Raw genomic sequence first — 23,285 nt, 5'->3', positions numbered from 1 at the left:
TTCGGCACTGTGCGACTTTAACTGACAATTGCGCGGTCATGCGACACCATACCCAAACGAAATTTACGTCCTTTTTTTCCCACAAACAGAGCTTTCTTTTGGTGGTATTTGATCACCTGTGCGATTTTTTACTTTTTGCGCTATAAAAAAAAAGCGTACATTTTGAAAAAATAACAATATTTTTCACATTTTTTTTTTTATATGAAATTCCCCCCAAAAAATGTAAAATGTAAAAATCTAAATTTTTTAACATTTTTGGCCAATTTGTTTTCTGCTACCTATGTTTGGTAAAAAAAATCACAATAAGCGTATTTTGATTGGTTTGCGCAAAAGTTATTGCGTTTACTAACTAAGGGAAAGATTTCTGTCATTTTTGGTGTTTTTTTTTTTTTTTTTAACGAGTAATGGCGGCGATCTGCATTTTTTTTTTTTTTTTGCGGGACTGCGACATTGCGGCGGACAGATCGGATCCTTGACTGACATTTTTGACACTTTTGGGGGTCTCAGTGACATTTCTACAGTAATCAGTGCTATAAATAGCAGGGAAGGGGTTAATTTTATTGGAGAGGGAGGGGTTAATGTATGCCTGGTGCTTACTGACGTGTGTGGGGGGAGGTGACTGAGTGACACAGGGACAGATCGCATGTTCAGCTATGCTGAACCCTGCAATCTGACCCTGCCTGTCACTTAGGAGATCCGCCCGCTTTGTTTACACAAGCGGGCGGATCTCCAGACACGATTCCCCGACGATTGGGGAAGAGCGGCGGCGATCGCTGCTGCTCCTCCCCTGGCCCGACTCCCGGTGTGACTGAAAACAGCGGGAGCGAGCCACCGGCCGCCCACAAGGGGAGGAGTCCAGCGTAGGTCTACGTTGCTGGAAGGAATCGAGCCACTTTATCGGAATCGAGCCGCAGTACAGTCCCAGTGACTGGTCGGCAAGTGGTTAAATTAACCATTTTTAAGCTGGAGCTTCTGTCAGTCAATAACACTTGTGTAACAACTAGTTTGGGGTACTTTAGGTCAGGGTTGACAAATTTGCTTTAAATCTAGGATTCAGCTAAAAAAAGTTAGGAGCCCGTTTTTTTTTAACTAACAAATCTTATGGGTGGAACATGTTCCCAAAGGTGAACTTTTTCTTTAACCCTTTCACAGCCAGAGACATTCTTTTTTTTTTTTTTTTTTTTGGCCTAAACTGATAAAAAAAATTAAATTTTTAAAATTTTTTTTTATTGGGAATGTTTTATAGCAGAAAGTAAAAAATATGGCGTTTTTCTCAAAATTTGCGCTCTTTTTTTTGTTTATAGCGCAAAATATAAAAACCGCAGAGGTGATCAAATAACTCCAAAAGAAAGCTCTATTTGTGGGTAAAAAAGGACATCAATTGTATTTGGGTACAGCGTCACACGACCGCGCAATTTTATGTTAATATATCGCACAAAATGGCCTAGTCATTAGGGAGGTAAAATCTTCCAGGGCTGAAGTGGTTGAAGATAATTTTAGGGGCACAAAAACACAATGAATTACCCAATTTTTCAGTAAAATATAGAAGCAGAGGTTGCACCAAGTAAAAAGATACCCAACATGTCAAACTTTAAACATGTCTGTACCCTATATTTTTTCATAGGGGAAGCGTTAAAAGACCCCTATAGGTCATTAGTTTAGCGTTACAAAGGAAGCCTGGTGCTATAATTATTTCTCTCATTTTGGCGTGCGTAGCGATATGTAACGTGTATCTCTTGATCTTCATAACCATTGGGTTATACTGTCCCTACAGGAGTAGGACACTAGGCAGAAAAAAAAGTCTGACTATGCCTATGGGAAGTCCCAGGGGGTATACTCCCTCTTTCTGCTATAGATACCCAGTTTTTTTTCTGCCTAGTCTGGAGTAAGGACTTAGTTCCTTGTTGGGATCTCTAGTCCTGGCAATTTTTTCTTTTTGATAGAAATTTTTCTCCTGTTTTTTTCCTGTAAGATCTACAATCAACTGCCGGACTGGGTGATGGGCTGGATAATCTAGATCCAGTGGTCATCCCAGTCTAGCCACCGAGCGTACACAGACCTCAGCTCCGAGCTAGGTTTGCTGTGACATAGCCCCACTGGACGGGGGCTGATTTGCGAGTTAAACGCCACGCAAGGTCGATTACGACCGGGTCTTGGCGCAAGTTGCAGTGTTTCTCCTGGCCGACAGCCCCCCATTTAGATAGAGAGGAGGAGCGGCACCTGCCTGGTTCCTGGTATGGTGAGTAGCTGTCCCCCTCCTTGGGACAGTCAGACCCCTGGGTTACCTTCCTTCCTGTTAGGCACCCCTCCTTCATCTGTCCCCCCCACCTTACCCCCCCTCCACTTATGCTGGGGCTGTGTTGGTGGTCTGGTCCACCTCCTGCGGGGGGGGGGGGTTTGGGGCAGGGCACTATACTGGCGATAGGGCAGGGGAGGGTGTGCGACCAGACAATCGTCTGTGCGGGGGGTTATACCTGGTGGGGGCTCCTGCCGGGAGCCCCATCCTGCCTGGGCCTGTCCTTGAGGCCTAGGGGTCCCTCCTGGTGCCACGCAGGGCCGCCATTTTCTTGTAACTTGTGTGCACAACTGCCATGTTTGTGTAGTCCGGGGGCCATTTTGCGGTGGTTTGCTATTGAAAATAGTGTCGCCCATGACAGTGGAGCCCTGTGGATGGCGATTTTAAGCGTTGGGAGCACCCCCTCATCCCCTGGTGCTGACGCCTGGATCTTTTCACTTCCTGATTACTCCGCTTGGAGTGCAGATTATCCTGGTGGCTGCATGTGCCTGTTTCTGCTGGGTGCGGTTCTCTCCCTCTCTGCTGAGGATTGCTTGGTGCTTTGTGCCTGGCGACTGGGTGGTGCTGCCAGCGCGGTGGGGGCTGTCCCTTTGCAGAGTTTTACATGTTTTGTGGGGTCCCCTTGGTGACTCATGGAGTCTTTGGAGCACATCTCCCCACCTGATCCCCTCTCTGAGGCTGCGGCGCCCTCTGGGTCCCAACCATCCATCGATGCATTGACGGCAGTCCTAAAGTCCTTCGTGTCCTGGGTGGAGGTGGCTTTTAGGCGACGGGCTAGCAAAAAGCATCCCCTGCCTCATCTGTCTCATCAGATCCTGAATCTGATTCGACGATCGCGGACGTGGGTTACCCTGTTGGGTCTGCAACCACGCGCCTGGAATCCTCAGATAGTGAGGGGGATTTCTCCATATCTGTGATCGCGCACGAAAAGGCGCTGGTGGAAGCACTGATTATATCTGTGCATGAGACCTTAGCCACTTTTGGACCGGAAGATTTTCCCCCTTAATAACAAGGCCATTTCTTTGTGATTCGGCACTGTGTTAATTTAACGGACAGTTGCGTGGTCGTGCGACGCTGTCCTTTTTTTCCTACAAATAGAGCTTACTTTTAGTGGTATTTGATCACCTGTGCGATTTAAACTTTTTGAACTATAAACACAAAAAGACAGACAATTCTGGAAAAAAAAAACAATATTTTTCACTTTCTGCTATATAACATTGCCAAAACAAAATGTAAAAATCAAAAATTTTTCATAATTTTAGGCCAATTTGTATTCTGCTACGCTATAAGCATATTTTGATTGGTTTGCGCAAAAGTTATCGCGCCTATAAACTAGGGAAAAGATTTGTCTTTTTTTTTTTTTTTTTCTTACAATGGTGGCGATCAGCGATTTTTAGCAGGACTGTGACATTGTGGTGGACAGATCAGACCCATAACTGACATTTTCGACACTTATGGGGGGGACCAGTGACATTGCTACAGTAATCAGTGCTAAAAATATGCACTGTTACTGTAGGGGAGGGGGGTTAACCCAGGGGCGATCAAAGGGTTAAATGTGAGCCTAGGGGTTTTCTAACTGTGAGGGTGTGGGCTTATTGGATCAACACAGGGACCTGTGTTCCTAAATAGGAGGACACAGGGGCCCTTTGTGTGGATTGCTGACATGACAACAGTCTGTCCTCCCGCGGCAGTGATTGCGGCCGCCGACCCCCCCCTCAGATCAGCCCCCCCGTGAATCACCGTGCGCCCCTCCCACACTCGCTCCTGAAGAGTGACGTATGGGTATGGCGATACGTGCAGCTGAGCCAGCCTGCCGCAGTATTTCTGTGGCGTGCGGCAAGCGGCTAAAGATGGAGGATGCAGCTGCGACAGAGGCGCAGGTTCCCTTTGGCACTCACAAGCTATTCAGAGCGGAAAAGGGGTTTACTTCCCCGCCTATTTTGACAGAATTGTCACTAAAGTGGACTGTTCCACTGGTGGTGGACCCTCCAGTTTCCAGATTAAAAAAGGCAACCATGATTCCGGTGGAAGAGTCCCCGGCCTTTAAGGATTTGGCTGACAGGAAGTCAGACGCGGTGGCCCTCAATATGTACACTCTGGCTGGTTTGGCACTGAGGCCAGTATTCACCATTGCCCTGGTGTCGCAAACTCTGACTGAGTGGGCTAAGCTTTTATGCCGTAACCTGGAAGGAGAAGAGCTCCCCCCTACCTTTGCTAAGCTGGCAGACCAGCTGGTCCAGGGGCTGCAGTTTATCAAGGGGTGATTGTTCCAGTTCCGACTTAGGAACGTTTTCAGGGATTTCACTCAAACCTGTTTACAGTTCCCAGGAAGGAAGGCAAGGTGCGTCCAATCCCTGACTTCAAGGCGCTAAACTGCTTTGTGTGGGTGCAGAAGTTCAGAATGGAGTCCATTCGCACTGTGGTGGCATCCCTGCATCAGGGGGATTTTCTTGCCTCTATCTACATCAAGGATGTTTACCTTCACAGTCCAATATGTGCCGGTCACCAGCACTTCCTCCATTTTGCCATGGGAGAGGAGCATTATCCGTTTGTGGTGTTACCCTTTGGTCTCCCCACAAAAGTGTTTGCCCCCGTGCTACCATTGTTATGCCAATGGGGGATCATGGTACTGGGCTACTTGGATGACCTGGGTGCTGGGCCTGATGGTGTCTACATTTTGAGGGGATTCCGTTTGCAGTTCCATACAACATCCCTGCAAAGGGAGATTCTGGCCAGATAGTACAAGACTCCGCAGTCTCTGGACAATTAGATCTGGCTGAGCCGGGGAACGAGGGAGTCCCTGATATGGTGACTTCCTTTGCCGGCGCTTCAGTGGGGCAAATTCTTCCTCCCGTTGTATTAGACAGAGGTCATTACGGATGGCAGCCTGTCAAGCTGGGGAGGCATCCTCAGCAAAAATTTTGCTATGGAGCTCTGTACACTGGAAGAGTCCAGACTATCAATCAATGTCTTGGAACTCCAAGCGGATCGTCTTTAGGGATGTCAAGTGCGCATTCAATCGGACAATGCCATGGCCGTGGCTTATGTCAATCACCAGGGGGGCACAAGAAGGGTCCTGGCAGCTCTGGAGGTATTTGGGATTCTAAGGTGGGCAGAATGGTTCGTTCAGCCCTCTCCGCCGTACACATTCCCTGGGGGGAAAACTGGGAGACGATTACCTCAGTCGGAAGGTGTTGGACCAAGGGGAGTGGTCCCTTCATCTGGAAGTGTTTCATCAGTTGTGTCTACGGTGGGGCATCCCTGAGGGGGATCTGTTGGTTTGTGGCTCAGTCACAGGATTCTCTGGCAGACACCACAGACGCGTTGGTGACCCTATGGGGTCAGTATCACCTGATTTACGCCTTCTCTCTTCTCTAGCTTCTGTCTAGACTTCTATGCAGGATCGAGGCAGGAAAGAATACTGGTCATCTTAGTGGCTCCAGACTGGCCTCGCCAGGCTTAATACGCCGATCTAGTGCAGCTGGTCGCTGACATTCCTTGGAAGCTTCCTTTCAGGGAGGATTTGCTATCCCAATGGCCAATTTTCCATCCTGGTTTACAGTCGCTGGCTTTGACGGCTTGGCTGTTGAACACCAGGTGCTGATGGATAAAGGTTTGTCTGAGTCAGTGATTCAAAAGGCTAGGAAATCTACTTCTAGGAAGATCTCTGTGTGTGTGAGTCTCTTGGGGTTCATCCTTGCTCTTTTTCGGTGGCTCGGATCTTGACCTTCCTTCAATGGGAGGTTGAGCAGAAACTGGCATTAAGTACTATCAAGGGTCAGGTGTCGGCCTTAGTGGCCACATACTCCCTGGTGCGTACCTTTCTTCAGGATGTTAGGCACTTGGCCCCTCCAGTGCGGTTTCCGTTTCCGCCTTAGGACCTCAATTTAGCGCTCTGTCCTCCAGAAGCCTCCTTTCAGGAATCTTTGGGAGATTCCCCTGCTTACACTGTCGCAGAAGGGGACCTTCTTGGTGGCTATCACCTCTGCAGGCAGGGTGTCAGAATTGGCGGTGTTATCCTGTCATTCTCCTTACTTGGTGGTTCACAGGGATAAGGTGGTTCTTCTCCCCTGTTCGTCGTTCCTTCCAAAGGTTGTGTCTGAATTTAATTTTAATGCAGACTTTGTGTTGCCTTCCCTGTGTCCTAGGCCAAAACATCTGAAGAAAATTGGTTTGAATGCTACAGAGTCTTTTAGGAAATTAGACTCACTATTTGTGCTTACGGATGGGCCTCGGAAAGGGTTGTCTGCTTCCTCTGCGATCATTTCCAGATGGATCAGAAAAGATGGTGATTCAGCCATATTACATCAAGGGTCAGGTTCCTCCTTTCCCTGTCAAGGCACACTCTACTCAGGCACTCAGTGCCTCCTGGGCCTTCCGTCATCAGACATCAGCGACGCAGGTTTGCAAGGCAGCCACCTGGTCGTCGGTGCACACTTTCTCAAAGTTCTATAAAGTGGATGTGTTGGCATCTGCAGATGCGTCTTTTGGCCACAAAGTTTTGCAGGCTGCTGTTTAGAGGACCTGGTCCTCTTTGAGGGTGTATTGGATTTTTCAGGTAAGCTCCAGTTGTTTTGGTTAAGCTCCTGTTTACCTGGTCGGCTATAGTTAGCCTTGGAATTTTTTTTTTTTTGCTGTTCCCACCCCTCATGTTTAACACTGCTTTGGGACGTCCCAATGGTTAAGAAGATCAGGAGCTGTGTCCGTCGAACGAAAGCGAAAATAGGACTTTTGACTTCCTTTAAAATGCATCCTCTGATGTTCTCATTGACAGACACAACACCCACCCCTCTGTGGAGTTGTAATTCTTCTGATACTGCTTGTAACAAAACTGAGTACCTATACCAGAGAGAGAGTGTATACCCCCAGGACTGCCCATAGACGTAGCCACACCTTTTTTCTGCCTAGTGCCCTACTCCTGTAGAGGGCAGTATAACCCAATGGTTAAGGAGATCGGGAGCTGTGTCCACCAATGAACATCAGAGAAATGGATTTTACGGTATGTCAAAAATCCCATTTTGTTTTTCCATCACATAGGGGACAAAAAGTTTGGTGACAGGTTCTCTTTGATGAGACATGCAGGGTCCAAAAGACCCTGCATGTCTTCCCTGTGCTTAAGTGAATGTAATGCAATTCAGATTGCACTGCATTACATTCTTTTCCAGCCTTGATGGCCGGGCAAACTGTAAATTGGGACCCAGGAGAAGTGTACACATGTCTGCTCTCCCCCCTCCAAGGTGGCACCCACTATGCCGATCCCGGGCCCGCAGATAGGCAAGAAGAGCCCAAAATACATAGCTGGTGGCGGGGGGGGGGGGGGAATGGTGTTCGTGCCCAGGGTGTGGGGAGAATTTGGGTGGCAGCCCAGGCACTAGGACAAAACTTGTGGTCACCATGGCGACCTGGTGCCTGGGGTTTGCCTAAAGCCCTGCTTTAGGTGGAAGTTCTGCTGTTACTGTGAGTAGGCAGGCTCTTTATTGCAGACAAGACATGCAATGTCTCTTCTGCACTAAAATACACCTACTTTCCTGCTCTCAGTGTGCTCCGTAATGAAAACTGAGGTGTGCATGTGTAGCTCAGCTGCTGGCACCAGCCCGATCCGTGTGTGCTGGGATGACTAGCACTTGTGTGTGCAAAGGAGTGAAATCATCCAATGACAGACAATGAAGACCGGCATGCAGAAGAAGATAGTCGGCAAGGGATGCTGATCATTGGAGAAAAGGCATGTAAAGCTCCCTTTAGTTCCCAATATATGCGTCCAAGCTCCTTTATAAGTATGTACATTTTTAAGATCTCCAACACACTGAAATATTATTAGAAAACCTTAAAGCGGTTCTTCACTGCATCTAAACACCACAAACCAAAACAATATTTAATACATTTTTTATCATGCAAAGCAAAATCCTCCATCCATCCATATCTGTATGATTTATTTTGTTGTGAAATCACTTTGAAAAACACCTTCTAGCATTCCTGGCCGTGGCCATCTGGATTAAGGGCAGATAATTGATGTAGCATTTACTTCCTGGAATCCATCTGCCTTTAGCTCAAGCATGCATGCAGAAGAGTGTGCTTAGCTGTGAAAACCCCTCCTCCTCTCCTCCCCTCCGGAATACTCCTGGCATGTGTGACATTTGCCTAGGTCTGGAAACCAAGACGTAACTGTAGGAATGTAAAAAAAAAAAAGTTTAAAACCAGTAAATATGATATTCTTTCCTAACATTTTACTAGCAGCGTAAGAATAAAAATCATTGTTGATTAGGAAAGTGAAGTTTCACTTTAAAGTCCAACTCCATTGTTTACAAAAAAAAAAAAAAAGCTCTCACTACAATAGTAGCCACTAGTTCATTGCTTGGGTACCTTATAAGGAACAAATAAGCCCTCTTCCGTCAGGAACCTCTGCAGGCTAAATACAACGTTTTAACCTTAGCTAAAGGTATCATTTAAAGATAAATTCATTAAAGAAACACATTTTTCCTTGCATTTGTGAAAGGTAACGCAGCATTTTGTTGGTGTTCTGATCATGCTTATGTATGAAGGTTTTTTTTTTCAGAGCAGCAAGTGTATATTTTTTTACGTGTAATTCACATGAATAATTAAAGTGTTGGCATTTTTACTTAAAGAGTTCCAGCCACCTATAAAAAAAAAAAATAAAGTCATCAGGTACAAAAAGTGTAGCTGCTGACTTTTTAAAAAACAGCCACTCACCTGTCCCATTGTCCAGCGGTGAGCTCACCCCAGCCATCTTCATCCGCAGTCCACCCTCGGCAGCGCCGGCATCTTCACTATGGGCACTTGGCTGTGACAGCTTGCGGCTTCACAGCCAGGTGCCCACTATGCATGCGCGAGTCGCACGGCGCATCCTGGAATGGTGGATGCGGGCTTCTGGGACCTGTCAGTGTCCCAGAAGACTGCAGGGGGGGAGAGAGGAAGGAGAACTTCCGTTCCCAAAGCGCCGCAGCGCTCGGGATGGAAGTGGGAGCAGGTACCAGTCAAAATGGGGTACCTGCTCCCCCCCTTTAAAGCAAGAGACGAGTCCCTAACCACTTGCCGACTTGCTCACAGTATTCCTACTGCGGCAGTGCGGCTCCCCTGGGTCCAGCGATGTAGACCTGTGTCGCTGGACTCCCAGAGGTCTCGGCGGCGTGCACCGCCGGAGGCTCTCTCCCGCTGTGTTTAGACACAGCGGGAGTCAGGCCGGAGGAGGAGAGGCGGCGATTACCACCTCCCTTCCCCGATCATCGGGGAAAGTGTGAGAAGACCCGCCTGCTTATGTAAACAAAGCAGGCGGATCTTCTTAGTGACAGACAGGAGGAGATCACAGGATTCAACATAGCTGAACCTGCGATCTCTGTCTGTGTCACAGAACCCCCCCCCCCCCCAATGTCAGGGGTCCGATCTGTCCGCTGCAATGTACATTGTCGCAGTCCCGCAAAAAAACGGAGATCGCCGCCATTACTAGTAAAAAAAAAACTACAATAAAAATGACATACATCTTTCCCGTAGTTAGTAAATGCGACAACTTCTGTGCAAACCAATCAAAATACGCTTATTGCAATTGTTTGTTTTTTTTTTTTTTTTTTATCAAAAATATGTAGCAGAAAACAAATTGGCCTAAAATGTAAAAAAAATTTTTTTTGGGAATGTTAGATAGCAGAATGTGAAAAATATTGTGTTTTTTTTTTTTTTCAAAATTGTCGCTCATTTTTTTGTTTATAGCGCAAAAATGAAAAATCGCACAGGTGATCAAGTACCACCAAAAGAAAGCTCTATTTTGTGGGAAAAAAGGACGTAAATTTTGTTTGGATACATCATCGCACGCAATTGTCCGTTAAAAAAATGCAGTGCCGAATCGCAAAATAGGGCCTGGTCTGGAAGGGGGTAAAATCTTCCAGTCTTAAAGTGGTTAAAGCAGAACTTCCCCTTTTGGGTGGAGTTCCGCTTTAAGTTCCACATTAAAGGATGACTGAAATTACAAGTTAATATCCCTAGCATTATAAACCTTTTGTATATGTTTGGCATCCTTATTCTCTGTCCAGCTCTGACATATCACCTGTCAAGCACCAGGCACTGCAAGATGGAAAAGTTGCCTGGTGCTTGACAGGCTGAGCAGTTAAATATACAGTATGTAAACCCAATCACTAACATCTCATGTAAGCTTTAAACCTGGTAATGTAGCTGAAGTTATGTGTTTGACTTTGAGTTGCTCAGCAAGGCTGCTGATTTCACTATTCTGACAGATGACCGATCAGAAAAGAGGAAAATATAGTAACGCGCTCTGGGGTTACAGGAAAACGTATGCACATGGTATTTTATGGTTTACCTGAAAATACTTCAAGAGATTACCTTCACATTTTGGCTTTCCTGCTGTTCCATGTTCATGATTAACAAAAAAAAAAAAAAACTTCAAAGGAGAATTTGTTTTTAACCCATAGTGAATAATGCTATCTAAAAAGACGCTTATCCATAGGGTATTAGGATTGCATGAAAGGGTTGTGTATTCAAAATATAGTAACGCGCTCTTGGGTTACAGGAAAATGTATGCACATTAAGGGTTCTTTCACACGGAGCGATCCGCTCCGACACTTTTTTTTTTTTTTCACGGACACAGATGACACTTGTGTCATCCGCTCCGTATGTCCGCATATCATCCCATCCATTTGTGGATGATATATGGACATAATGTATGTCTATGGGCATTGCGGATGTCAGCGGATGACACCGCTGACATCCGATTTTTGCATCCGTTCCGTTTTTTTAAACGGAACAAAAATAGGGTTCTGTTCCGTTCCAAAAAATGGAACAGAACTGAAAGGACGAAAATCCGATGTCAGCGGATGGTAATCTGCTCACATCCGCAATCCCATAGACATTCATTATGTCTGTATATCACCTGGAAACGGATGGGGTGATTTACGGACATACGGAACGACCGTGTGAAAGAACCCTTAGAGAGGTATTTTATGGTTTACCTGAAAATACTTTAAGACATTAGTGTCAAACACAAGGCCGTGGGCCAAATTCGGCCCTCCGGGCCATTTCATGTGGCCCTCGCACCTTTCCTGCAGGAGAGCTCCAGCCCTCCTCCATACCCTGTGCTTTCTGCTTTCCAGCACTGCCTCTAGCTTCTTCCCAGCCGCAGCACAAGGTAAGGGTGGTGCACTGTAATGTAAGGGAGGGTGGGGGACTCAACTTCTGATGGTGGGGAGGCTCGTGACGTCTTATGTAAGGGTAGGCTATGCTCTGGACATTTAGTCTTCCACATACCACTGGCCCTTTTGATGGCAATCATATTGCTGATACGGCCCTCAATTAAATGGAGTTTGACACCCCTACTTTAAGAGATTACCTTCACATTTTGGCTTGTCTGCTGTTCCATGTTCATGATTGTTAACAAGCAAATCTGTATATTTTGCATACACAACCCTTTAATGCAATACGAATACCCTATGGATAAGCATTCTTTAGATAGCATTATTCACTATGGGTTAAAAACAAAATCTCCACTGAAGTTTTTACTGCCGAGCTTTAAAGCTGCAGTTATTCCCAGCTGTCAGAGCTAAAATTCTTTTATGTGCAGCAATCGTTACCACATTTTATGACCGTTCTTGGATGCTTATTAGTTCCATTTTTGGCGTCTGATTTGAGTTAATTTAATCTTTTGGAAGGCAATGGGAGCTGTGCTTGATTATCGTGCATTTTCCAGGAAATGCTCCATTGGTAAGAAAATTGGTTTGGAACTCGTCTGCGTCTCCAGGAGAATACTAAAAAAAAATTTAAGCTGCCTCAATTAAGCTATCTGCAAGTATTGTGTGACTGACAATAACTGTGCAAGAAAGATGAATGAAAGTTGATAACCTGGCCCACAAGAATGTTTTTTTTCCAGACTACGATTTCCCTTCTGATTTCCAGAATTTGGCATTTCCGTCGTAATCCTCTCGTCGTCGCTATTGAAAGAGAGGGGGAAAAAACAAGGTCCAGTTTCAATAAAAATAACCAAATATCACATATTTAGAATTGGGAGCAATTGGAAAAAAATAAGCGGGTTGCCATAGTGCATGGACTGGTTTTAGGGCATTTAGCTTCTTCGTTATTGGCGTTTATAATCCTTTCATTTCCATACAAGAGTTTTCCAAGTCCCCTTCTGTGAACAAATTGTATGAGGCACAGAACAGAGGAGCTATGTACACATATGACTGGTAAACCTACTGCTGTAAATGGCATCTATGCAAAGTAGATCTCCGAAAATGCCATAATTCTCATGTACTCTTCCCATTTTTTTTTTGTAAACAGCTGTGCTTTCTGTCAGTCTGACACCTATTCTTCACTGCATAGTGCACCCATTGATCATTGTCCACGTAGACCCCTGACTTTCCATTCTCCTAAAGAGCAATTTACTTAGTACAGGTATATGGGCGGTATGGGAACACTTTTTTTTTTAGAGGCGTGCGCGCTAAAGCAAGCCCTTTAATTGAACCTTGTTATGTACGGAAACATTTGCTTAGATGCCCTTTTTTAGCCCCTGCTGGCAAAGACCAATTAAGAACAATTTACCAGGTAGGTCCTTGCACTATGTTATTAATAGAATACAGAATTTACATAGCGCAAACAGTTACATAGTTCGTGAGGTTGAAAAAAGACATCAGTCCATCCAGTTCAACCTATGATGTGTGTGTGTGTTTGCTTTTAACCGTACATTGTATACCCCTGTATGTTGTGGTCTCTAAGGTGCCCATCTAATAGTTTTTTGAAACTATCAATGCTCCCTGCTGATACGACTGCTTGTGGAAGAGAATTCCACATCCTTACCGCTCTTACAGTGAAGAACCCCTTACGCATTTTAAGGTTAAACTGCCTTTCCTCTAGTTTTAGTGAGTGGCCACGTGTCTTATTGTATCTCCTTTCACTGAATAGTTTGTTCCTTATGCTAGGGTCACCAGTACAGTATTTGTACATTGATATAATATCCCCCCTCAATCGTCTCTTCTCCAGAGAGAATAGGTTCAGTGCTTGTAGTCTTTCCTCATAGCTGATGTCCTCCATTCCCCTAATTATTTTTGTTGCCCTTCTCTGGACTTTCTCCAGTTCCAGCACATCCTTCCTGAGGACCGATGCCCAGAACTGGACAGCATACTCCAGATGTGGCCGGACCAGAGTCTTGTAGAGCGGGAGAATAATCTCTTTATTTCTGGTGTGAATCCCCTTTTTTATACATCCCAGTATTCTGTTGGCTTTGCTTGCAGCGGCTTGGCATTGCATGCCACTGCCAAGCCTGTTGTCTACCAGTACCCCCAAGTCTTTTTCCATCCTAGACTCACCCACACTGCACTTTACAAAATAAAGAAGACAAGACAGATACAATACAATGCAATTCAAGACAAGATGGTTGGGGGCCTTAATTATGAGTGCTTACAATCCAAATAGCTGTTGGTAGATCTAATGGAAATTGTACAACCAAATTGTAACCTGTATGGTCCGCTTAAGGTAACCCCCTAAAGTGATTTGTAAACCTAATTTTTTTTTTTTTTTTTTTTAGATGGCAAACATGCCATTTTTACCTGCTCTGTGCAATGGTTTTGCACAGAGCAGTCCCAATCCTCCCCTTTTTGAAATCCCCCGCCAGCTCTCTTGGCTTCTCCTTATCTCCGTGTTCCTCCATAGGAAGTCTCTTCCTTTGGTGGCACGTGCTGCTCGCTCTCAAACCATGTTCATTGACACAGTGTGGCTCAGCCCTGCTCCCTCATCACTGGCTCCAGCTGCTCTCCCTGAGTCCAGTGAGGACAGAGAGAGCGAGCAGTGCCGCATACATGAAATACTAAGTAACAAAAGCCAACAAAGGGTAAACAACCACAACAATACAGGACATAGGATGTATGTTCAATATCAACTTTTAAATGTGCAGTTTGGGTCGGATACCCAAACTGACTAGAGGGAAATGTAATCTCTGGTAGAATAAATTAGTCAAGGCCATTATTTTTTTTACATTTTCACATTGATGGCTGATGTCCATACATGTATCTGTTACACTGGATGGTGTATTATGGCACTTTTCCACTGCAAGTACCGGCTCGGCTCTACTCGGCCCTGCTTGGCCCTGCTTGTCCCTGTTTGCTTTTCCACTGCTGGTACCGCATGGTGCGGTTTTGGAACGGTACGGTATGGTTTGCTTTTCCACTAAAGTAGTACTAAAGTTAAGTGGGTGGGATAACAACGGGGTGGGTGGGATTCTCTGACCAATCAGTGGCTAGTAGGGACTGCATGCAAAGGATTGTGGGATATGGTACCGGGTATGGTACTTCTTGGAACCACAATCGAGGTGGTACTGTTTTTGAGAGCCGCACCGTTTGGTTCCATGCAGTGGAAAAGCGCCGCTGTACCGTACCGAACCGTTCCTATACCATACCATGCGGTACCATGCAGTGGAAAAGCACAAAAGCGAGCCGAACCGTTCAGTTTCATGCAGTGGAAAATTAGAGTTCCGTAGCCTAGCGATATTAAGTTTTGTGGCAAAAGCCCTATACACACAGGCCCAATATCGTGCGGCATCGGCTGGTTCAATGGAAACTAGCCGACATTCGTCCCACATGTACTGCAGCCAGTTTCTGATGAAGGGGCATGACTGAAAAAGGTCTGACAACCGACTCCTGATCAGCGCTGTAAGCCAATGGCTGAGAACACTGAGCGGTGTGTTCTGTCAGAATACAATAGAACAGTAGGGGAGATTGTTGTACTAACATTGGATTGTTAGTACAGCAGCTCCGACTTGAGCTGTCCGTTTTATTTTCCTTCAGCCCGCTGGGTTGAACGAAAAAAAAAAAAAAAACTAGCAGTGTGCACTAGAGTGGCAGTTTGTCAATGCCAAAATGTAGAAGTGCTAGGGTGGGGTCAGAGGATATATGGCCTGTGTAAGGGAGGAGATTAGTGAGAAGTCCCAATTCCAGTCATTTCATTCTTATTTAGCTAGGTAACTTGAAGATGTGCAGTCACTTCGGCCAGTAAGACTTTAGTTGGCAGAACAGTGATGAGGTTACTGGTCATACAGGTGCAAATATGTTCTGGAGATAAGGGGTAGGGAGGTATCTGCCATCAAATCAAATGGATGTGTGATTCCAACCTTCCTCCCATTGTCATATAGAGGAGTGAAAAATAGGCCAGATCACAAGAGATTTTCCAATAACTTTTCTATTTCTTTAAGGTCCCAGTTCACACATATGCGATGCTGGAACCCTGCGAATCCACTGCGGGTTCCCCCATCGCATTCAACTCAAAGGCAGTTCACACTGTCATATGCGGATCGCTGGGGGTGTCAATACAAAGTTAACGACACCCCCAGATCAGTTTGCAAATCAAATAAAAAAAAAAAATAAAAGATTTCCAGTCACAACTTACCAACCAGCCAGCGACCAACCGAATTGACCTGTCTAACAGTATGCGTTAAAAACAGGGGTTTGGTTGCACACATTTGCAAATACATGCGTAAGCTGCAGGCCACGGCAAGGCACCCTGATATCTGCAGTCCCTAACTCTACAATTTAAAGAGTCTCTACAATGAGAGCACATGCATTTAATGAGATAGATGGAGGACAGGTGACTAGAGGGAGCCCACCCCTCCTTAAAGGCACAGGGTCACACTGAACACCCAACACATCGCACAATGGCGGCAAAGGTGTCAGTGCGTTGCCTGGCTCAATGTAGATATCAACGATAATGCAAAAATACATGTACTCTCATTGTAGAGACTTTTTAAATTGTAGAGTTAGGGACTGCAGATATCGGGGTGCCTTGCCGTGGCCTGCAGCTTACGCATGTATTTGCAAATGTGTGCAACCAAACCCCTGCTTTTAACGCATACTGTTAGACATGTCAATCCGGTTGGTCGCTGGCTGGTTGGTAAGTTGTGACTGGAAATCTCGTTTTTTTTGATCTGCGTCCGCCCTTCCAGTGCTCCTTACCATTAAGACCAGTTATAGGTGGAGGCAGTGACTACTTTTTGCATTATCAGTTTGCATATCGCAGCGCGAACTGTCACTTCGGACATGAATCTGATCGCATTGATGTGAACACCCATGCAATTCGATTCTGGTGCGGACCCAAAAAAGGGTCCTGTGTGTGTTGTGTCCGAATGTGAATACAATCTGTATGGCTGAATTTGCATTGCACAGACATCACATATGATTTGCAGAGCAGTGCGCTGCGAATCACATGCGATGTCGGTCATCGCATACATGTGAACCGGCACTTAGTGTTTAAAACCTTTTTAACATTGGCAGTTGTTTTTTTTCCCCTTCTGAGGGGGACCCCAACTGATATCAACCTGATGTTTATCGTTACATTGCATTGAACAGTTGGACTGTACTATTTATTGGTAGCCCTATACAAAAAGCCTGATCGAACAAATGTGTTGGTGTAAACTGAGGAAAGGCACACTAAAGCTTGCAAGAGAATTTAACCTATTTTTGAAGAAATCTGTATTCCAATGCTCATTCTTTGTGCATAAAATGTATGTATTTAATGCATGCTCTGTGTATGCTGCTTCTGATTTCTTTTAACACCTAAAACTCGCGGACTTACTGTTTCTGCTGTAGAACCTGACATAAAGCACAAAGCAGAAGACCAAATGTTATTATAGAGCAGAGTCCACCCTGGAGATACCTGCATCAAACATTTCCGAGACTGGCTAGACGAGCCTTAGGACTGAAATCTGCTAGAAAGAAATGTTCTTTTCATTGCACCATATTCATTACATCTGTAAAGTGCCACAGCCTATGACTCTGCAGTTAGATGATATTTGTTCTCTGGCAGTTGTACAGCAACACCACTTTGATTTCTAATCATAATAAAGACTGCGCCTCTTGGTGGTTGCAGTAATATTTTTAATACACTACTAAAGAGCAGCTGTCTTTTGCTAGAAGTAATAATAAGGAAAATGTGGAGCCTGGCTTCCTGACACATTATCATGTATCTAACCCATAAAGCTATTCTGCCATTTTTATGCTGTATTTTATTTGCATATTCATAAGACTTACATGTGACACCAGATATTGTTCTTGAATTCAAAGGTTTGCTTTTCATATTCTCACACAGGGGGACCTGAAGGGAGTGGAGGAGCTTCTCAAGAATGGAGCCAACCCCAATGTGAAAGACAATGCTGGCTGGACACCTTTGGTAATTTGTTTTACTTCTTTTTAAAACCAAAGTTAATTCTCCATTCACACTGATCCGACTTGGACCGCGACTTGTCAGCTTGACAAGTCGCGGTCTGTCACGCTCCCATTGTGTAGTGCAGGAACGGTTCTAATAGGAGAGACACAAGTCGCTCCGACTTAGAAAAAAGGGCCCTGTACTACTTAGGGGCGACCTGGAGGCGACTTGCATAGACATTCATTTTATGAAGTCCGTGCAAGTCGCGCAGAAGTCGCGGTGCACGCTACTTCACAGGTCGCCCCCTAAGTCAGATCGCCATAGTGTGAACCGAGGCTAAAGAATAAATGTTTGAGTGACAATTGAAGAATTGTGTTGGGTGGATTTGGGTCATACCTGTTAGTTGTTTTACTTTTAGAACACCTGCACAGGCCAACTGCAGCATAGTTTCTGCTTGTTACTAAAACCTGCAGTTGTGTCCCTATTCATAAACTGGTTTATTTAGACAGAATGTTTTGGGAGATTTTAAGATAACTCATCATACGCTTTTTAGCACTACACACTTGGGTGCTGGTTACCAGTTTCCCTGGGTTACCATTAGCAACAATGACACATGACAGTTTGACATTTTTCCCAAGTGTTTTAGCTCAGTCAGGAAACAGTCCGGTAGCTTTGGTTTTTGTCTTTATTTGGAATTAGGAGAAGGGAATGAGTGGGATACTCCAACTTTATACACTATGCACAATAGACTGGGACGACTTGAAAATGCTGTGAAGTATATTTGAATGAGCTTTCTGAAGTAAACTGTATCCTGAGGTAAACTGTACTGTACTGCAGAACAACTTCAGGGCCCTTCCTGGCACCCCCTTTGTTCTTAATCTTCAGGGTCAACTACACGGCACCCCCTTTACTGATACACTCCTTATGTGAGCTAGCTCCTTGATCCCCTGACTTCTCTGGAGTGGTCCCCTCTCCTAGGCAGACCCTTAGGCAGATCTCCTGGTACTCACGGTATTGTTTTTCCCAAGATGATTCTACCAGCAGCTCAACTTGTCAGCACTCTGGATTCTCTGCATCTCAGCTCCACAAACCCTGGTGTGCTACTGGTCAGGTTTCCTCCACTGTCCAAAAAGCTCCCTTATTGGATACAGTGGGGAGACTCCCTTAGACCCAATAAATAACACCTGGAAACATATGACAGACCAAACTAACAGATCAGGCTCTCCAGAGAAGCAAAAAAGAGCCACCAAATGCATTTTCTTACCTAGGAGGGTGCTACACGCTTTTTTTTTCTTTTTTTTTTTATTACTGCCCTATAAGATGATAATTTAGCTGTGAACATATTTAATGTAAGAATGTATCTGCTGGGAGCTTTATTGCTGCCAAGCAATATGTGCTTGGGACCTGTCAGAGCTGTAGTGCACAAATCTGGAAGGCATTGGTTCTGGAAAGAGGTGCATATACTTCCAACTGCATTATTGAGGCTACATTCACATTTTTAATTCAGAATGCTTCAGCAGCTTTTAAAAGCTTCAGCAGTTTAAAGTGACGGTTCTATTTAAAGTGGTTGTAGCAAAAAAAACAAAAGTTCCTGTCCCTTTAAGACATAATATATAGCAATGATGGCGAACCTTGGCACCCCAGATGTTTTGGAACTATATTTCTCATGGTGCTCAACTATACTGCATAGCACATGAGCATCATGGGAAATGTAGTTCCAAAACATCTGGGGTGCCAAGGTTTGCCATCACAGATATATAGCATAGTGTTTCTGTAGTGTCATTTGTCCCATTCTATGTTGTACAATACCTGTTTGATCTTCCCCTGTTTAAACTGACCATGTTTAGCCATGTTGGGTAAAAGCTGACTAAGGCTTGGTTCACACTTGTGCGATCACAGATATCGCATTGCTGTGCAGATTACATGCGGTGTCTGTGCAATGCGAATTCAGCCATACAAACTGGCTGAAATCGCATCACATTCGCGCCAAAATGGTGCAGGACCCTTGTTTTGGTCTGCACCGGAATCAGAACGCATGATTGTTCACACCTATGCAATCAGATTCCTGCACCCTTGACAGTTTGCACTGCGATCTACGAATCGATCTGGGGGTGTCAATAACTTTTTTTCTTGACACTTCCAGTGGTTCGCAGATTTAGTGAGAACCAGTGTGCGATTTAGGTGCGATGCGGGAACCGGCACTGAATTCAGGGTTTTCAGCGTTGCATCAGTGTGAACCAGGAGAATGTTCTCTTATTACCAACAGTGGAATATTGTAAATGCATCTCTCTCATGCATGTCTTTTGATCAGTAAGCGGATCAACTAAAAAAAGGTGTTTCTCTTACGTCCTCTGACAGTCGCCGCCCACTCATTCAGTCTTCACCAATGGGTATTGACCTCTTATCCATAGGAGCAAGCTAGGCATAAGACTTGTTAAAAACAAAGTATTTTACATAGACACACCTATAGGGGCTGTCCCACTGGTCCAATACCCCCCTGCTATCAGCATTCCCAACTCAGTTTGTCTTCTGCCTAGTTAGGAGTAAGATGGGCTCTCCCTGTGCTGGGGCTACAGTCACAGCCTTCTTCTGTTTTTATTACTTTTATTTTATGCTAAGTGTTTTCTTGCACTTCTAGCTTTTTATTTGATTCCTGTGCTTAGTTAGTCGGATCTTCGGAAGACTACGGCGTAAAAAAGGTGTATTTCTAGCATCTAGCATCTATCATCTAAAATGTATGGCTAGCTTTTTTTTTTTTTTTTTTTTAATTCCCTGGAGTTTTATCAGACAGATCTGCTGACTGGGGGACCTGATCTTCTTCTTTCTTTCTGCTGCTGTTATTACTCTCACGTTCTGTCTGAAACAGCATACAGTTGTTAGTCTCTGCCCTTAGGACTTGGAGATGAAAAACTTTAAATCTTAAGTAGAAATAATAAGAATTGCATTACTTATATATGAGCTATATGTTAAGGATTAGTTTCCTATCTAACACAGCAATAGGAACTTTACAAGCCCAACAAATTGTCCTAAAATTACCTTACAAAACATAATAAAGAAAGATATTCTAGAAGCCATTTTCCTAATGTGGAGTATGGAAAAGTTTGTTTCCATCTGATTATTAGGTGTCTAGGACTATGGTTGGGAGACCTCTTTACATTGCTGGACCAGCTGTAAAAGGTCAGGTTCTTCAAAGCACCTACTAAGGAGAGCAAAGCACTTCTCCACTAATGACTTCTCCAAGGTGATGTACAAAGGAATCCATTTAAAGGAAACCATTACAGAGTTCAAAGTTGTAGGTGCTATTAGTGATCTGTTGTTCTTAGAATGCTAATGGCTTTTCATAGTGATCGTTATGCTGCAATAGTCTGGAATCAGTCAGTCAAAAAATGCATGCAAAGCCAGAGGTTCTGAGTGTTGTATGCTTGTTTTGTGCCTGTGAATCAGAAAGTATAGACTAACAAGCAGCTAGCATTTTCAGGAAGAAGGCAGCAATGGAGGAGGAGCCACGTAATACATCGTGGTTAAATATGTACAGTGGGTACGGAAAGTATTCAGACCCCCTTAAATTTTTCACTCTTTGTTATATTGCAGCCATTTGCTAAAATCATTTAAGTTCATTCTTCTTCCTCATGAATGTACACATAGCACCCCATACTGACAGAAAAACACAGAATTGTTGACATTATTGCAGATTTATTAAAAAAGAAAAACTGAAATATCACATGGTCCTAAGTATTCAGACCCTTTGCTGTGACACTCATATATTTAACTCAGGTGCTTTCCATTTCTTCTGATCATCCTTGAGATGGTTCTACACCTTCATTTGAGTCCAGCTGTGTTTGATTATACTGATTGGACTTGATGAGGAAAGCCACACACCTGTCTATATAAGACCTTCCAGATCACAATGCATGTCAGAGCAAATGAGAATCATGAGGTCAAAGGAACTGCCTGAAGAGCCCAGAGACAGAATTGTGGCAAGGCACAGATCTGGCCAAGGTTACAAAAAGATTTCTGCTGCACTTAAGGTTCCTAAGAGCACAGTGGCCTCCACAATCCTCAAATGGAAGACGTTTGGGACGACCAGAACCCTTCCTAGAGCTGGCCGTCCGGCCAAACTGAGCTGTCGGGGGAGAAGAGCCTTGGTGAGAGAGGTAAAGAGAAACCCAAAGATCACTGTGGCTGAGCTCCAGAGATGCAGTCAGGAGATGGGAGAAAGTCAACCATCACTGCAGCCCTCCACCAGTCGGGGCTTTATGGCAGAGTGGCCCGACGGAAGCCTCTCCTCAGTGTAAGACACATGAAAGCCCGCATGGAGTTTGCTAAAAAACACCTGAAGGACTCCAAGATGGTGAGAAATAAGATTCTCTGGTCTGATGAGACCAAAATATAACTTTTTGGCCTTAATTCTAAGCGGTATGTGTGGAGAAAACCAGGCACTGCTCATCACCTGTCCAATACAGTCCCAACAGTGAAGCATGGTGGTGGCAGCATCATGCTGTGGGGGTGTTTTTCAGCTGCAGGGACAGGACGACTGGTTGCAATCGAGGGAAAGATGAATGCGGCCAAGTACAGGGATATCCTGGACAAAAACCTTCTCCAGAGTGCTCTGGACCTCAGACTGGGCCGAAGGTTTACCTTCCAACAAGACAATGACCCTAAGCACACAGCTAAAATAACGAAGGAGTGGCTTCACAACAACTCAGTGACCGTTCTTGAATGGCCCAGCCAGAGCCCTGACTTAAACCCAATTGAGCATCTCTGGAGAGACCTAAAAATGGCTGTCCACCAACGTTTACCATCCAACCTGACAGAACTGGAGAGGATCTGCAAGGAGGAATGGCAGAGGATCCCCAAATCCAGGTGTGAAAGACTTGTTGCATCTTTCCCAAAAAGACTCCTGGCTGTATTAGATCAAAAGGGGGCTTCTACTAAATACTGAGCAAAGGGTCTGAATACTTAGGACCATGTGATATTTCAGTTTTTCTTTTTTAATAAATCTGCAATAATGTCAACAATTCTGTGTTTTTCTGTCAGTATGGGGTGCTATGTGTACATTCATGAGGAAGAAGAATGAACTTAAATGATTTTAGCAAATGGCTGCAATATAACAAAGAGTGAAAAATTTAAGGGGGTCCGAATACTTTCCGTACCCACTGTAAGTCTGGTGATTAGGTTACCGAGTGCCCCCATAGGATGCAGCTTCCTATGGTGGCACTCACGCATACTGAATCCCAGGCCAAGCTTTTTGCGTCTATTTAGACACACAGTCCATCTCGGCCCTGGTCCCCACTCTCACAAGTTTTGACTGAGCGCAACAGCAATGGAGCTGTTTAGGTGAGTATTTGGTGGGGGGAGAGGGAACAGGCTGGAGCTACTGTTAAAAGGTTATTTGCCTTAACCACTTAAGCTCCCAAAGGTTTTACCCCTTAAAGACCAGGCCATTTTTTATGATACGGCACTGCGTTGCTCTAACTGACATTTGCGGGGTTGTGCGGCATTGTACCCAAATAAAATTGATGTCTTTTTTCCCACATATGGAGCTTTCTTTTGGTGGGATTTGATCATATCTGTGGTTTTTATTGTTTACGCTATAAACAAAAAAATAGAACCATCATTTTAAAAAAAAATCTAATATTAAAAATCTAATTTTTTCATCAATTCAGGCCAGTATGTATTCTGCTACATATTTTTGGTAAACAAAATGCTAATAAGTGTTTATTGATTGGTTTGCGCAAAAGTTAGAGTCTACAAACTATGGGATACATTTATGGACTTTTTATTTTTTTATTGTTTTTACTAGTAATGGCGACGATCAACGACTTTTAGCGAGACTGCAACCTTGTGG

General features: G+C 44.6%; 1 protein-coding gene across 1 annotated transcript in view; it reads left to right on the top strand.

Annotated features, from left to right (window-relative positions):
• BARD1 (BRCA1 associated RING domain 1) overlaps positions 1-23,285 on the top strand; it is a 141,784-nt gene that overhangs the window by 58,181 nt on the left and 60,318 nt on the right. The window contains exon 5 of the mRNA XM_082260583.1: positions 17,381-17,461. Within this exon, the coding sequence (XP_082116709.1) occupies positions 17,381-17,461 (81 nt within the window). The remainder of the gene's footprint in view (positions 1-17,380; positions 17,462-23,285) is intronic.

Source organism: Pelophylax lessonae, assembly GCF_965119305.1.
Source record: "Pelophylax lessonae genome assembly, chromosome: 6".
Lineage (NCBI taxonomy): Eukaryota > Metazoa > Chordata > Amphibia > Anura > Ranidae > Pelophylax > Pelophylax lessonae.
Note: the sequence above shows the minus strand (reverse complement) of the source record. Positions and strands in the feature narration are given on the sequence as shown.